The sequence below is a fragment of the Delphinapterus leucas genome, chromosome 16 (assembly GCF_059928025.1).
Source record: "Delphinapterus leucas isolate spDelLeu-1000000601 "Yukka" chromosome 16, BTC_Dleu_Yukka2, whole genome shotgun sequence".
In the NCBI taxonomy this organism is placed as follows: domain Eukaryota; kingdom Metazoa; phylum Chordata; class Mammalia; order Artiodactyla; family Monodontidae; genus Delphinapterus; species Delphinapterus leucas.
Window position 1 is genome coordinate 87045492 of NC_143144.1, and position 15922 is coordinate 87061413.

Here is a 15922-nt window from a genome sequence, read left to right on the forward strand (position 1 = left end):
AGAGCACCGGCTGCCCCCGCTGTTGGATTCAAGCGGTAGTGCTACACTGAGGGGACAAAAAGCAGAATGCCTGGACCCCCTGCCCCCCACAACTCCTGGGGTCTAAGGTGCTCCCTCCCCCGGGGTCAGAGCACTGCCCTCTATCCCTGGCCATAAAGTCAGTGCATCACATTTCTGTGACTTGGCCTTTCCTCCGATCACCCAGGCCTTCCATCCAGGTGAGGTCAGGTGTGAGTGGGATCGGAGCATTTGTACACCTTGGCCTGTGAGGGCCACCATGAGGGCACTCAGCCACGTGGTCCCTGCCTTCGTGGTGTAGAGTCCTGCCAATCAACAAGAGGCTCCAGGGGGCTGAGCCAGAATTAAGTTTAAGCCCCCAGACCCCGTTTTGGCCATTCCCACTCAGGGATGGTCAGAGCAGAATCTCGAACTTTCTAAATAGGCCTACGTAATCCCTTATCATCCTGACCTTTCCTAGGGAAAGGTTGGCTGGCAGAGAGGAAGGAGGAGGTGAGAGGGTGGAGTGGAAATCTTTGAGGCCGTCCCACCTCCTGGCAATACTGTGGTGCAGTGGGTAAGAATCCGCCTGCCAATGCAGGGGACATGGGTTCGAGCTCTGGTCCGGGAAGATCCCACATGCCGTGGAGCAACTAAGCCCGTGCACCACAACTACTGAGCCCATGTGCCACAACTACTGAAGCCCACGCGCCTAGGGCCGGTGCTCCTCAACGAGATAAGCCACCGAAATAAGAAACCTGCACACCGCAACGAAGAGTAGCCCCTGCTCGCCCTTGACTAGGGCCTTGACTAGGGCCCTTGCTGCATGGCCAGTGGTAACTGTGAAGGGATGGGAAAGCCAAACACAGGACACAGGGTAGTTTCAAAAGTGACAGAGTCAGCTGATGGGACGAGGACAGTGGGGCTGCAACCTGAGAATGTGGCAGCAGCCATTGGGCCCCGCTGGCAGCCCAGAGAGAGGCCCCAGTGTGCCCGGAGTGGCCCAGGTCCAGCAAGGAGGCCTCCTGCACTGCAGGATGAGCACACAGATGTGCTTCTCACAGCCCCACAAGGCTGCACCAGTAGCTTGATTTCAGGGGTTACACCAGGGACCTCACTGTGGGCATACCTGTGAGGGACCCAGAGACCAGTGGTGTATTTGTCTGTGGAGCTGGGACCCAAGGTCTGTAGGCTGAAGCGTCCCCAGGGTAGACCAGACCACTGGGACGTTGGCAGCAGCCCAGTGACCCCGCTGGGTTTCAGCTTAGCTGACCCTTGGGGGAACCTCACAGGAAGGAGCTACACTGAGCTGGGGACTTTGCTTCAGGTGGCAGAATGGGGGGTAAAATTTCCCCCTGCAAACAGGGACACCAGGGTCAGGGCGGCTGCACGCAGATGGGCTGTTTCATTAGAGTTGCCAGGTCGCCTGGCGTTTCCTCATTAGTCGCGGGATGTTAGGCTGAGTGACAAGGCCAGTGTCTGGCTCAGCGTTATGGCTGGTCCCAGGCCCAGCGCTTTAGCTAGGAGTTGGCGCTGCTGACCCCGCGCCGCCTCTGGGTCCAGTGGTCACTGCCATCGCCGAAGGCACGACTCGGGCTCCCTGCCGGGCTTCGTGCCTCTCCTGCCCTGCGGGGACCGGACGAGGTGAGCCCCCGCCAGGGACGGACACGCATGGCGTCCTCTTCCGCTGCGAGCGGGGCGCTTCATCCTGGCTCTTTCCCTGCGGGGGGGCGGGGACCGCGACCAGCGTGAAGCGCGCGGGGCGGGGTGGGGTGGGGGGGTCACCAGCCATCTCTCGCGGGCCGCGGTGGGGTAGGAGCTTGGGGAGGCAGGACTCAGAGACGGGGGAAGGGCAGGGGGTGCTCCGCGGGTTGGGGGCTGCAGGGGTGGGGAGTGGAGAGTGAAGAGACCAGGGCCATGGGCCCAGCAAGCAGCAAACATGCAGCAAACATGCAGCAAGCAGCACGCAAGCCACCCTCCGCTGCTGCCGGCCCCCGGGTAGCGGGCCATTGCTAGCAGTCATGCCGCGGGCACCTTGAGCTGCTTGGCGGCCTGTAAGACCAGCCACCGAAACTGCTCAGGATCAGCAGCCGGTCAGCCTGCAGTCTGGGCACAAAATGGGAGAGTTTTCAGGGACTGCTTCGGGCCCACGGCAACAGCTCTCCCCAAGCCTTTCTTTGAAAGGGCAGGCATCCCTTGCATGCACATTTCATTGGAGAAACGATCACATATTTATGCGACTATTTTCTGTCTCCGCTCACTGAGCTCCATGAGGGCTGGGATTCTGTCCCTGTTACTCAGGGGTGAGTCTTCACAGCTTGATTATTTGCATAGGTACTGTCTTATTGCTTAAGAAGCAGTTAGATTCCTAAATCCCTTTTCACATTCCAGGAAGTGGCACTGGGTGACTGGCAGCATCCTGGGAGGCTATTCTCTGCAAACAGGGATTCCAGGAAGGGGACAGCAGGCACAGTTGGAGGTGGGTCTACTGCATCCAGTAAGCTGACCCTCCCCACTCCTGTCCACTCTTTGGCTCCCAAAATATTGGCAGCCAGGTCTGTATGCTCCACGCAGGAGACTGGAAGACTCTTCCCAGGGAGCATGACCAACCCAAGAGGAAAGACCTAGGGATATGGATGGAGGTTCCCCAAATAACAGCCTACCCAGAATCAAGCTCAAATTTGATGAGCCCCACTCACAAACAGCCATCTGGTCTACCATTCCTCATCACCAGCAAACAGACAAACATAACCTGACATCTCAGAGAGCTTCTTCCTGGAAGACAGAGCCAAAAGAAACAGGAAGAAGAACCCAGAGCACAGCAACAGAGCAGAAGCATAGCACTTCACGCCTCCAGACCAGCGAGGACAATCTCCCTGGAAGATGAAGCAAGAAGACACCCTCCCCTTTCTAAAAAGAAGCATTTGTACAAGAAGAAAGGGCTCCTGGAAATGAACACTATGACAGCAGAAACGAAAGCCTCAATGGAAGAAATCACACAGAAAGTGTCACCGGGTTGACGTGCGTTATAACAAAATAGCTCTAACCAAGGAGGTCAACGGAAGACCCGGACCAGCAATCTTGGTTCTGCGATAGTAAGCAAAGAATAGCAAACTACCGCTTTAAGCTTAAGCATAAAGCTAAGTCTATTTAAGCATAGGTACACTCCCAGAGAGGGGGAGAGAGAGAGGGAGAGAGAAAGCGGGCTGTTTCAGTGAAGTGAAGCAAGACCAAAGCAAAGTTTATCAAAGCAAAGGTACACTCAGAGAGAGAGAGAGAGAGAGAGAGAGAGAGAGAGTGGGCTGTTTCTGTGAATTGAAAGCAGCATTCCCGTACAGGCTTAAGGGTGATATTTATTTATTTATTATTTATTTATTTATTTATGCTGTAGCGGGCCTCTCACTGTCGCGGCATCTCCCGTTGCAGAGCACAGACTCCAGACGCGCAGGCTCAGCGGCCATGGCTCACGGGCCCAGCCGCTCCGCGGCATGTGGAATCTTCCCGGACCGGGGCACGAACCCACGAACCTGTGTCCCCAGCATCGGCAGGCGGACTCTCAACCACTGCGCCACCAGGGAAGCCCCCAGGCTTAAGGGTGCTTTTAAGGAGCATTTTGCAGGGAGGCAGGGGCGAGTGACAGGGGATCATTATTTGATCGACAGTCCCAAGCTATGTAACAAGTTTACTGCTGCGCATGCTCTCATCCTTCAATCTCTAAGAAACGCCCACGGGGGCGGGGGGCAAAACCATACATAGATTTTATTATAATGATGGTATAATGAGTTTGGGTTTACTATAGGTTATACACCTGTCTGGTCTGGGCATGCGCAGCCCAGGGAAGTTCCCTTGTGTTACTGTGCCCCTCTTTAACAGGATAAGCTGCCCACAATATGACCATAGTTTCAACTGTTCTGGGTGGGGTCAGGGGAGAGTCCCCAGATGGTTGGGTGTGACTCGATTGCTTCTTCTTGTCTTTCTCGCCACTGTCACCTCCTTGCTGCTAAGTGTCTGACTAACTACCTAACAAAAGGAGAGCAGAAACGTAAAGGTGGGAAACAGGAGAGAACACACATGAGCATTCAAGGGCCAGGCTCAAAGTCTGACAGCCTGAATTAAGGACTTTAGGAAGAGGTAAGAGTAAACCCTCAAGAGTTTGCTTAGGGATGAGTCATCAGAAACAATTGATTAGTGAAATAATCAATGACATCATTTGCCAGGATTGAAGGACAGGAGTTTCCAGACTGAGGGCCCTTTGAGTGCCCAACACAGTAAGTAACAACCGAGGGACATGGAACCAGCACGCTGTGAAACTTCAGGAGAAGATCTTAAAAACTTCCAGGGAGGAAAATGTCCCCACTGCTTGTAAAGGATTAGAAATTAGAATAGCTGTGGATTTCTTCACAGCACTCCTAGGAGGGAAGAGAAAGGGAGCAATGCCTTCAGAGTTTGAAGGAAGGGGATTCTGACCTAGAATTCTATGTCCAGGCAAACTACAAATCAAGTATGAGGGCAAAATGAAGACATTTTCAGCTTTGCAATATCTTTAAAAAAATGATCTCCCAGACACCTCTTTTCAGCTTCACCAAAACAGGAAAGTGAATCCAAGAACAAGAATATATGGCTGAGGAGGGCAACACAGGGAGCGAGAAGGGCTCCTCCTGGAGAAGGAGGAACACCCCAAATAGAAAGACTACCTACCCAGCCTGGGAGCTAGCTCCCCTCCCTGACTACCCTCACCCCACAGGGAACAGGTGGCCACGGAAAGTCCACGGAGGCACGGGTGTGCCGTGGTTTGGAGCAGCGGTACCCAAGTGTGGCTGAGAAGGAATGATGTGCCCTAACTGGGTTTACAGGGAAGCCTGAGGACTCTTTTAGCAGAAGGCAGGAGCTTTCTAATCCCTGCAAGGCAGTAGGGGAGACCTGCGGGAACTAGAGGAATTCTCCAGAAATGCCGCAGACTTGAATATGTCTTCCTCTCCTGGGGCCGGAGGGGGAGGGGGGGACGTAAGACTTGTTTCTCCATTTACCGTTTATCTTGAACTTTGTACTTTATGTGTGCTGCATCCTGTGTTTGTAGACTTGTGACTGTGTATATACACACACACAACACACAAAAGTGTCGTCGCCTGGAGGCTTTCTCCCCGTCCCGCCCTGACATCTCAGCACCCACCGTCCACGCGCTCCACCGGGTCGGGAGGTGACGGCGCCCGCCTCCGCGTCTGAAGCTAGGAGGCTCCTCCTCCGCCTTCTGGTCGCCGTCCCCACGTCTTCTTAGGAAGGGGACACAACCCGACTGGTCAGCCGGCCGCCCCGATTCTCCCTCGGTGGGGACGCTTGCCCACACCGGCCGGTACCGGGGGATACTCACGGACCCTTCCGCACTCGCCCTCGCCCTCCCCGGCGGCCTTCCGCTACCATCCTAGGGCGTGGGCCAGACCCATAGGGGCAGCCCCAGGCCCAAACTAGAGGGGCGCGCGGAGCCAAGGGGGGCCGACGCGGGGGACAGCCTTGCCCCACGCCCCTTGCTCCACCTCCAGTCCCGCCTTCCGCCCCGCCCCGGGCCCCCTTCCTCTTCTGGCCCCACCCCGCGCCCCCATCCACTTCCGGCCCCGCCCCAAGTGCCCTGCCCCGCCCCGTGTCCCCGCCCCGCGCCCTGAGCCCCTGTCCACCTCTGGCCCCGCCTTCTGCCCCGCCCCGAGCCCCGAGCCCCCTTCAAACTCCGGCCCCGCCCCGCGTCCCGGGCCAACTTCGTGTCTCTTCCCGGCTCTCCGAGCCTCCGAGCGGCGGGGACGCGCGGGAACTGCCCGGGACGGCGCGATGCAGTCGAGTGGCCGTCAGGCGGAGGCCCCTGGCCGCGGCCCGCGGGTGCTGGTGGTGGGCGGCGGCATCGCGGGGCTGGGCGCGGCGCAGAGGCTCTGCTGCCACCCGGCCTTCCCGCACCTGCGGGTTCTGGAGGCCACGGCCCGCGCCGGTGGCCGCATCCGCTCGGAGCGCAGCTTCGGTAACAGCCCTCCCGGAACTGCTTCCCGGAACTCCTTCCCGGACCCCCTTCCCAGAGCCCAATCCGTGCCGCCAGAGCTCTGCCGTCTCCTGGCTCTGCCTGCGTCCGGGGTTAAGCGACCCGGAACCCTTATCTGGCCCCTTGAGTGAATCCTCGCACTGCTTCAGTTAATTAACCAAAGTTCACTGGTCCCCGAAACTCAGCTGCCCGCATGAGCAGGGCCGGCCCCTGCCGTGCATGGGGAACCCGTGGCAATGCACAGTTGCCCCCGGTTCTGGCCCCGCAGGTAGCTCCCCCTCCAGCCTCCAGGTCGCCCCTCCCGGGTGTTCCTCTTAAACTAGGTCTGATGGGCCCTGCCGGGAGAGTCTGTGGTCCTCAGGGACCGTGCGGGCCTCCGGCTGATTTTCAAAGCATATTTGGGAAGGGCAGGGCTCCGTGTACAGAAGAAGGGCTCAGGTGAGGGAGCCTCACAGTGGCCTCTCCTGCTCCCTCCCAGGTGGTGTGGTGGAGGTGGGCGCTCACTGGATCCATGGGCCCTCGCAGGGCAACCCCGTCTTCCAGCTGGCTGCCAAGTACGGGCTTCTGGGGGAGAAGGCATTGTCGGAGGAGAACCAGCTGATCGAGACCGGGGGTCACGTGGGCTTGCCCTCTGTGTCCTATGCCAGCTCCGGGGGAAGTGTGAGCCCTGAGCTGGTGGCGGAGATGGCCAGACTGTTCTACAGTCTCATAGACCAGACCAGGGAGTTCCTGCATGCGGCTGAGATCCCCGCCCCCAGTGTCGGGGAGTACCTCAAGAAGGAGATCCGCCAGCACATGGCCGGCTGGACAGAGGAGGAGGAGACCAAGAGGCTCAAGCTGGCCATCCTGAACAACTTGTTCAACGTGGAGTGCTGTGTGAGCGGTACCCACAGCATGGACCTGGTGGCCCTCTCACCTTTCGGGGAGTACACTGTGCTACCAGGGTTGGACTGCACCTTTCCTGGGTATGTGCGCGCCCCACCCACCCAGACCCCTCCGTGCCTCCCAGGGGTCCCTACCCGTACCTCAGGCCAAGCTTTGGCAGGCAGGGGATGGGTGGGAGAGACATGGGGCTGTTTGTCTTCCCTGTTTTAGGGAGATTGGTCATTTACTTCCCTAGTTTTGCTCACTTACGAAAAAGAAAAGAATTGTTCTCAAAAACAAGAGATTAAGGGCTTCCCTGGTGGCGCAGTGGTTGAGAGTCCACCTGCCGATGCAGGGGACACGGGTTCGTGCCCCGGTCCGGGAAGATCCCACATGCCGCGGAGCGGCTGGGCCCGTGAGCCATGGCCGCTGGGCCTGCGCGTCCGGAGCCTGTGCTCCGCAGCGGGAGAGGCCGCGACAGCGAGAGGCCCGCGTACCGCAAAAAAAAAAAAAGAAGAAGAAAATGCATCTTGTAATGCATTGTTCCTCCCACATTTAGGAGGCCTCCTGCTTGTAAGCACTGTGCGGGGGCTTCAACCTCAGAGATGGGCAGACAGGCCCTCCTCTGTGTCAGTGTGGCTGTTCCCCCATGGGGCACTCACAAGACTCTCCAGGACTGCCCTGCACAGGGAGGGCAGTGTGACCAGGCAGATGCCCAGAACAAGAGCCCTGGGCTTGGTGAGGAGGAACCTGCTCTCCACAGGTTACCTAGGCAGCTTCGCATCCCTTTGCTCATTTAATCCTCCCATGAGACCCCCTCCCTCCCGGCTCTCCTCCCTGGCTGAGCCAGGCCCCCAGGCCAAGACCACAGCCCCTTGCAGCTCCTTGATCTGGTGTGAGCTTGGAGGGCTTGTTTCAGAGACTCACCTCCAGGGCCTGGTCGAACCACGGGACACCTCTGTCTCTCCCAGAGGCTACCAAGGACTCACAGACCGCATCATGGCCTCCTTGCCCAAGGACGTGATGGTTTTTAACAAGCCAGTGAAGACCATTCACTGGGATGGGTCCTTCGAGGAAGCTTCTGCTCCTGGGGAGACGTTTCCGGTGCTGGTGGAATGTGAGGATGGAGGCTGCTTCCCAGCGCATCATGTGGTCGTCACCGTGCCATTAGGTAAAGCCTCTCCAGTTCCCATCCCAGGGACCCCTGGCCTCTGGCTTTCTTCAGCCTCATTGGCTCTGGGGCGTTTGTTGGCTGCTAAGCCTGCGTTTTCTTTCTGAGTTTAGGACAGAGTTACTTGGTTGTGCTTTGTAGCAGTCGAGTGCTTTGGAATAAAGTTTCACAGGAAGAGAAAATGCAGGGCAGCAAGTGTCTTGCTCCTTTTGGAGGTAATTTATGGAAAGGTTGGGAGGTTCACCAAACTGCAAACTGCTTCCTTAGCGGTGGAGAGGGCGTGAAAGCCAGGTCTCAAGTTTAGGTCCCGGTGGTAATTGAGGAAGGAGTCGTGTGTATAATCCTATTTACTTCCAGATCTGATGCTTCACACGCAAGTCTTGGAGTAGGAGCGGGCAGTTGGGTAAAAGGTGGAGATGGTTGAAAGCAAGTCTGTGCCTGCTCATCTCATTTACTCCTGAGGCAGCCGGGGACACATCTGCCCCATCCCCATTGGACAAATGCAAACAGAGATAAGTCACTTAATTGCCCAAGTTCACAAAGCTAGCAGGTGCCAGAGTGGATGGAAGATGAAGGGCAAGAGTCTCTGCCCACCTCCCCCACCCCCACCCCCACCCCCACCCCAAGGGCGGTGGCCGCAGGTCCCGCCTGTCCCCTTGCAGAGAGTTGGGTATGGATAAGCTTGCTCAGTGCCCGGCTCCTTTTTCCCACGGTGGAAGCACACCAGACGTGTTAGCACAGTGTTCTGCTGCTCCTTCGTTTCCGAATCAGCACAGACAGGTCTATCGTGGTGTGTTTTCTCTTACATGGATGGCCTTGTTCATGCACAGTTGTGGTGCGTGGTCACTGAAGCTGCTGCAGTCAGTAGGTGCATCGCTACGGCTGTGTGGTCACTGTTCACAGGGGACCAGGCACCTGTCCCGTTTGTTCTTCACAGCCACACTGTGTTTTCTCGTATGTAGGTGTCGTTACTTGATACTGATGCAAATTTAGATGGTTTTCACTTGTTCTGTTGCACACAGTGTTGTACACGTGTGTGTTTAAAAACACTTGTGGGCACATATGTGTAGGATCAATTCCAGTAGCAGGAACTACTGAGTTGAAGCTCTGCACTGAGAGGGCGGCCGTGGAGGGACGGTCCCCTCTGTGGATGCTCACGGCTGGTGCCTTGTTTCCTGTGGGGTTGTTCGCCCTTTTCTTGCAGACCTGCGAGGTTGGCTTGTGCTGCGAATGTTTCATCTCCTCGCGGTTTGACTTTGGGCTGAACCTGCTTAATTTTCAGGTGGCTTCTGGGTAAAGCCGGTATGTCTCACTGCCCCTCTAAGCTAACCCTGGGCAGACTGAGAGGCAGAAGGCTCAGGGGGGAGAACTGTCCCCACAGAGGAGTCCGGGGGCCATGCGACCTGTTCCTGCCTGGCCAGGTGTTCAGGGGGCCTGTTGTGTCCCTCCGCTGAGGTGCTGGCCAGGATTCCCTATGGCCAGCCTGCGTGGGTCCCAGACACCTCTTTCTCTGACTCCTGTGACGGGGTCAGGGTGCCTTCCTGTGGCTGTCAGTTCTGGTTTAAGCGATTGACGTGGTGTAAACTGAGTCTACTTATGAATTCCAGGTTTTCTTAAAGAACGTCTGGACACCTTCTTTGAGCCACCGCTGCCCACTGAGAAGGCGGAAGCGATCAGGAAAATAGGCTTTGGGACCAACAATAAAATCTTCCTGGAGTTTGAGGAGCCTTTCTGGCAGCCAGACTGCCAGCACATCCAGGTGGTGTGGAGGGACACGTCGCCCCTGGAGGATACCGCCCCCAAGTTGCAGGATGCCTGGTTCAAGAAGCTTGTTGGCTTTTGGGTCCTGCCTTCCTTCGGGTACGTGCTCTTCCCAGGTTTCTCCAAGGAAACCTGGTGTTAGCTCTGCGTGGGGCCCAGCGCTATGTCGATTCTCTGTGAGGTGTTTCTGGAGAGTTTGAATGGGTAGGGATCCCAAGGGCACCTTGAGTGGTGAGACAGACACCCTGGGCCCACCCCTTGCAGGGACAGATGGAGACCCACTGTGTGCAGCTTGTCAGCATCTCTTGGGACCTGGAACGTGTAATAAATACTTGCAGTTGTTTTCCTTGTAAGAGACACACTTTGCTCATTTACAAGAAAGTGTCTGCCAGATACCCAGGCCCAAATGCCCCTGGCAGCCGAGCCAGGGTCCGCATGGTGTGCCCCGTCCCCTCCGGCCCGTCACGCGGGGTATTAGGAGGACACGCACCCTAGGGTCAGGACTTGATACGGTTAGTGACTCGCTGCCTCACGGGACACTGCAGTGGTGGGGCATTTCCCAGTGCGTGTGGGTGGCAGGGAAGCCACCGGCTCTGTTCATAGGTTCTGTCGAGTCCCCGAATGTGCGGGGGGTGGCCGTCCCCACCGGCGCTCAGTTGTGGAGACAGAAGGAATCGTCTTAGTGCCCCGAGAGTTCTGACCTTGCAGACCCCATGTTGAGGGGCCCTGGGAGTTCGCGGCCACACTGGCGGAGCCACTGGCCCTGGTGGAGGCTGTCTGGGTGTTGCGGGTCTGGTCCCAGCGCTGCTTCTCTCCAGCAGGGCCAGCCAGGTGCTCTGCGGCTTCATTGCAGGGCTCGAGTCTGAGTTCATGGAGACGCTATCGGACGAGGACGTGCTCCTGTCTCTGACACAGGTGCTCCGCAGGGTGACAGGTACCGACTGCAGGGGCCATGCCGCCTCCTGCCCTGGTGGCTGGTCTCTGACAGGAACCAGACCTCTCACCAGACAGGAACTGGGTTCAGCCCTGAGTGTCCGGGGACTGTCCTTCCCATTAGTGCATCACTAAGAGTTCTTATCTCTGAGGGACACTTCCCACTTCTCTTTTCTAAAATTTGCCACGAAGATGAACGCAGTTGTCCCTAATCAGAGCTTCACAGACAAGACGCTGAGGCTTGGGAAAGGCGGCGGTGCCTGTCGGGGGCTCTGCTTCTAGGGCCTCATGCGGGGAGCCCCTTACTAACACCCTCTGGGCCTTGGTTTTCTCCCGGGCAGTATCTCTCGCTTTTAGCTGCTAAGAGTCCTTAAGGTGAGAGGCTCCTTGGTGTTGCTGTTGTTGTTTTTTTTTTTAATTAATTAATTAATTTACTTTTGGCTACGTTGGGTCTTCGTTGCTGCATGGGCTTTCTCTACTTGTGGCGAGCGGGGGCCACTCTTCATTGCGGTGCGTGGGCTTCTCATTGCGGTGGCTTCTCTTGATGCGGAGCACGGGCTCTAGGCGCTCAGGCTTCAGTAGTTGTGGCATACGGGCTCAGTAGTTGTGGCGCACGGGCTCTAGAGCGCAGGCTCAGTAGTTGTGGCGCACGGGCTTAGTTGCTCGCGGCATGTGGGATCTTCCCGGACCAGGGCTCGAACCCGTGTCCCCTGCATTGGCAGGCGGATTCTTAACCACTGTGCCACCAGGGAAGCCCCAGAGGCTCCTTGTTAATGCGAGTGTCTCTTGGTCTAGGGAATCCCCGGCTCCCCGCGCCCAGGAGTGTGCTGAGGTCCCGCTGGCACAGTGCCCCATACACCCGGGGCTCCTACAGCTACGTGGCCGTGGGCAGCTCCGGGGACGACCTGGACCTGCTGGCCCAGCCCCTCCCTGCGGACGGCAGGGGTGCCCAGGTAGGACGCAGCTGCCTGGCGAGGGCACTGGGGTCCCGCTGAAGGCCCAGGACCCGGGATAGGTCCCACGAAGGCCAGGGATGCTGGGTGCGATCAAGTAGGGGGCTGGGGCCCCGAGACTCAGAGTCCATTTTCTTTTTGAAACTAACAGTAATTTTACAATGTGTTATTTTTATCAGAATTATACATACATGTGGCTTAAAGCGTCAGAGGATTCTATGGTGCTGGCTAACAAAATAAAATAAACAAAATACAGCACTCTGGTGGGGGGCATGCCGTTGCCCCTTCCCAGACTGTTCTTCAGGCTGATTCTGATCTCTAAATAACAGGCTTATGCTACCACTGTTTTAAAGCCATTTTATAAAATCGAAGTATAGTTGATTTACATTGTTGTGTTAGTTTCAGGTGTACAGCAAAGTGAGTCGGATACGCACACACACACACGTATTTTTTCTCAGGTTCTTTTCCATTATAGTGCTACCACTTTTTATAAAACATCTAACTGTGTAAAACTTTAAATGTTACAAAGGTTGGCAGAACCTTTGGGTTCCTGTCTCCAGCTTCACAGCTGTCTGTTCCTGGTGTCTCACTGCCCTGGCCTCACCCATACCTGTTACTAGGCATGTCCCACAGGTGATGTCATTTTGTTTGCAGATATTTCAGTGTGCGTCTCTAAAAGATCAAGGACACAGCACTGTTATCACACTTAAAAATTCACAATAGTTGCTCCACATCATCCAACATTCTGTGTTCAGTTTTCTAAGCCTTTTTCTTTTTTGGCTGCGCCTCGAGGCACGTGGGATCCTAGTTCCCTGACCAGGGATCGAACCCGTGCCCCCTGCACTGGAAGCGCGGAGTCTTAACCGCTGGACCGCCAGGGAAGTCCCTCTAAGTGCTCTTTGATTTTTCAGTTTTAAGAATTACTGATTGAATTCTCACCATAGCACATAAAGTTTTAGCTTTCTTGCACTCATCTGCCCACCCAGCCCTCGGACCTCTCCCCACCCTCCAAGGTGTGACGCAGTAATTTTGCTAAGACTGCTACTCACTGTTGACACATCCTGTGGAAACAACCACTTCTCTGGGCCGATGGATTCTGTAGGTGGGCACCATGGGACGGTTGTTTCTGCCCCACGACATCTGGGGTCTCAGCTGGGAAGATGACGGGCTTGGGGTGTCTCAGGGCTGGGGCTGGGGTCATCTGAGGCTGCCTCTCTCATGTCTGTCCTGAGCATGGCTGGGACGCTGGCTGGAGCACCTGCCCCAGGCCTCTCCATGTGGCTTCCTCACAGAGTGGTGGCCGTCACGCTGCCCTGTGGCCGCCTGGGGCTCCAGCGCAGGCCTTCTGGGGAGGGGCAGCTGCATCGCTCCAGTGACGGAGCTGGGAAGTCAGGAAGCACCACTCCTGCCACACCTGCTGGACAAAGTGGTCAGGAACCCGCCCAGATTCAAGGGGCCGGACACAGACCGCACTTTCTACGGGAGGAGTGTCCAAGGATTTACAGCCGTGTAAAGCCCCACGTTGTGGTGTAAATGCTACTTGGAGAGCCATGTCCCTTAGGGTTTTGAAGACGTTCTCCAGCGTTGCTGCTGGAAGCCTGAGGCCGTTCTGATGCCTTTCTTCCCTGTGTCACCTGGTTTTCAAATCTCTGAGGAAGCTTGAATGAGCAGGAAGCCCCACGCTCACGCTCACTCCGAGCCCAGCGGTGCTGCCTTCTGGCACACATTCACTCGTCTGGGATGCTCTTGAATTACCTCACCGTGGTTTTTTTTTTTTCCTTTTTCTTTTTCTGGATTTCTGGTTGGATGGTGGGCTTCTGAGTTGGCCCTTGAATTTTCTTATCTTTTTCCTGCTGATTTCTGTCTTTTTGGTTTTTCGCTCTGTGTTTGGGGAGGAGTGTGTGAGGCTTGTGGCCGACCCCTGGCACCCACCCTAAGCCCACCCTTCTTTGCAGCTCCAGGTCCTGTTTGCAGGGGAAGCCACACACCGGACGTTTTACTCCACCACGCACGGAGCTCTGCTGTCCGGCTGGAGGGAGGCTGACCGGCTCATCGCTCTGTGGGATTCGCAGGCACAGCGGCCTGAGCCCGGCTCTGAGCTCGGCTCTGCTCCCCCAGTTCCCGGGTCCCGGGGAGGCTGGCCCCACCCTTTCCTTTGATGGACAAGGTTCAGTCGGGCTTGGGATTTGGGATGTTAATGTCACTGGGGTCAGCTCCCTCCTTTCCCAAGTCGCTGGAGTCCGGCCAGGGCTGAGCTTGAGCTGAGCGTGAAGTCTTCCTGGAGAAGGGAGGGGTGGGATGCTGTTGCTGATGTGGTTGGAAGAACATAAACTGTGTAAAAGTGTCCTTTGTCCAGAGTCGTCCTTATGCCTCGGAGATGCAGCATGGGTTGCTCTGTCCTCATCGTGCCCCGGGCTCCGGTCACTGCAGGGCCCTGTGCCCCCAGCACGTGGCCCGCCTACCCTGGCCACCCTGGACCCTGGGTGTGTTCACGGGTGTCTGAATTCTCGTTGCTGGTGGCAGCAGAGCCAGTGGACCTCCCCGTTGTTCAGGCACTGGCTGCCCTACGGTCTGGGCGAGGGCCAGTGAGTGTGAGACAGGAGTGCGCGGGGGAGGGGCGCCCTTTTCTGACCCGAGGGCCCAGGGCTTTCTGGAGGAGGTGAACAGTGAGGCCTGAAGGGTGCAGAGGAGTGGGTGCCCTGGGCGGCATTGCTGTGAGCATGTGAGGGTGCGCTGGGCAGCGCTGGGGTGAGCATGTGAGGGTGTCCTGGGCGGCGCTGGGGTGAGCGTGTCAGGGTCTCCTGGGCAGTGATTGGGTAAATGGTGGGGAGTGTGTCAGGGGCCTGGGTGCTGTGCTCAGATCCTCCCATCTTCCCTCACTGCATCCTCAGAGCCCCAGGGAATGGGCTGCACGGCCCCCATCTCACAGCTGAGGAAAGGACAGAAGCCTCAGGTGAGGGTGGCAATGGCCAGTCTCATGGCTGCCACGGCAGAGCTTGGGCATCTTTCCAGGACCGTCCCGGGGAGGCGGTGCAGCTGGAGGCTAGCCTGTGAAGGGAGGTGCAGGAGCTGCAGAGGCCGGGACTCCATGTGGCAGGCACGGGGCCCACCGGCCTGGCGCCCACCGGCCTGGCACCCACCTCGAGGTCAGTGGCTCCTGACCCTCCTCAGACCTTGGGCTGCAGGGTGTGTCCTGCTTCGGGTTGGGGCCCTGGCTCCCTGGAGGAATATATGCATGCCTGGAGAACTGCCTCTGGGCTTCTCTTCAGCCCCAAGTGGCCAGGCTCTGGGCTGTGGTGCCAGGCACGCCTTCCATCCTCCATCCTGGCACCTTCTTATCGACTTCTCATCTTGGGTCAAATCGCCCTCCCAGGGACCTTCCCTCTGCCCCCAGAGGTCTGTCTGTGTGTCCACTGCTTTGTGTCCCTGGAGTTGTCTCACTTGGGGCACCTGCCTGTCAGACAGCTGTGAGAGAAATCTGGGCTTCAGGAGGGTTTTTATTTTCGTTCTTTGGTCGTAGGGCCATGGAAGAACACAGCGTGCATCAGGCACAGAGTTCTGTGTTGTTGATGTCTCAGGTTTCATGAGTCTGGGTGCAGGACTCAGGCTGTCTGGGCTGGCTCAGGAGCGGTGCTGGGAGGCCTGGCAGGAGGCCCAGATGGTCTCAGTCAGCCACCTGGAGGGCTTGTCTCAGCCCCAGGAGCCATTAGCTCTGAGTATTAGGAGGTTTAAGGCCATCAAGATGACAGTAATGATATCTTTGTGCTGAGAATCTGAGAATCTTTGGAGTTTTAGGAGCTTGTTTAAAAAATTCCATTAGGGCTTCCCTGGTGGCGCAGTGATTAAGAATCCACCTGCAAATGCTGGGGACACGGGTTCGAGCCCTGGTCCGGGAAGATCCCACATGCCACAGAGCAACTAAGTCTGTGTGCCACAACTATTGAGCCTGCGCTCTAGAGCCCATGAGCCACAACTACTGAGCCCATGTGCCACAACTACTGAAGCCCACATGCCTAGAGCCCTTGCTCCACAACAAGAGAAGCCACTGCAGTGAGAGGCCCGTGCACCGCAATGAAGCGTAGCCCCCGCTCGCCGCAACTAGAGAAAGCCCATGTGCAGCAACGAAGACCCCATGCAGACAAAAAAAAATAAAATAAAAAATTACATTATTGTCATACTCTTGTAACTCGAAGTGCAGTCAGTAGTTACTCAGACTTGAGATAT

The 15922-nt window shown here is 56.9% G+C and overlaps 1 protein-coding gene across 4 annotated transcripts; it reads left to right on the top strand.

Annotated features, from left to right (window-relative positions):
• Nucleotides 1-5276: 5276 nt before the first annotated feature.
• On the top strand, nucleotides 5277-14042 carry PAOX (polyamine oxidase). 4 transcript variants are annotated; one of them, XM_022568355.3, is made up of 7 exons: nucleotides 5280-5998; nucleotides 6495-6981; nucleotides 7852-8051; nucleotides 9659-9911; nucleotides 10634-10746; nucleotides 11541-11698; nucleotides 13654-14042. In XM_022568355.3, exons 1-7 carry the CDS (start codon nucleotides 5815-5817, stop codon nucleotides 13855-13857), a joined length of 1599 nt encoding a protein of 532 aa, XP_022424063.1. In that variant the 5' UTR covers nucleotides 5280-5814; the 3' UTR covers nucleotides 13858-14042. The 4 variants fall into 4 exon arrangements, with proteins under 4 accessions (XP_089754522.1, XP_089754523.1, XP_022424063.1 ...); XM_022568354.3 differs by having other exon boundaries at nucleotides 5281-5998; nucleotides 10631-10746; XM_089898396.1 differs by lacking the exon at nucleotides 13654-14042 and having other exon boundaries at nucleotides 5277-5998; nucleotides 10631-10727; nucleotides 11541-11692.
• Nucleotides 14043-15922: the final 1880 nt, after the last annotated feature.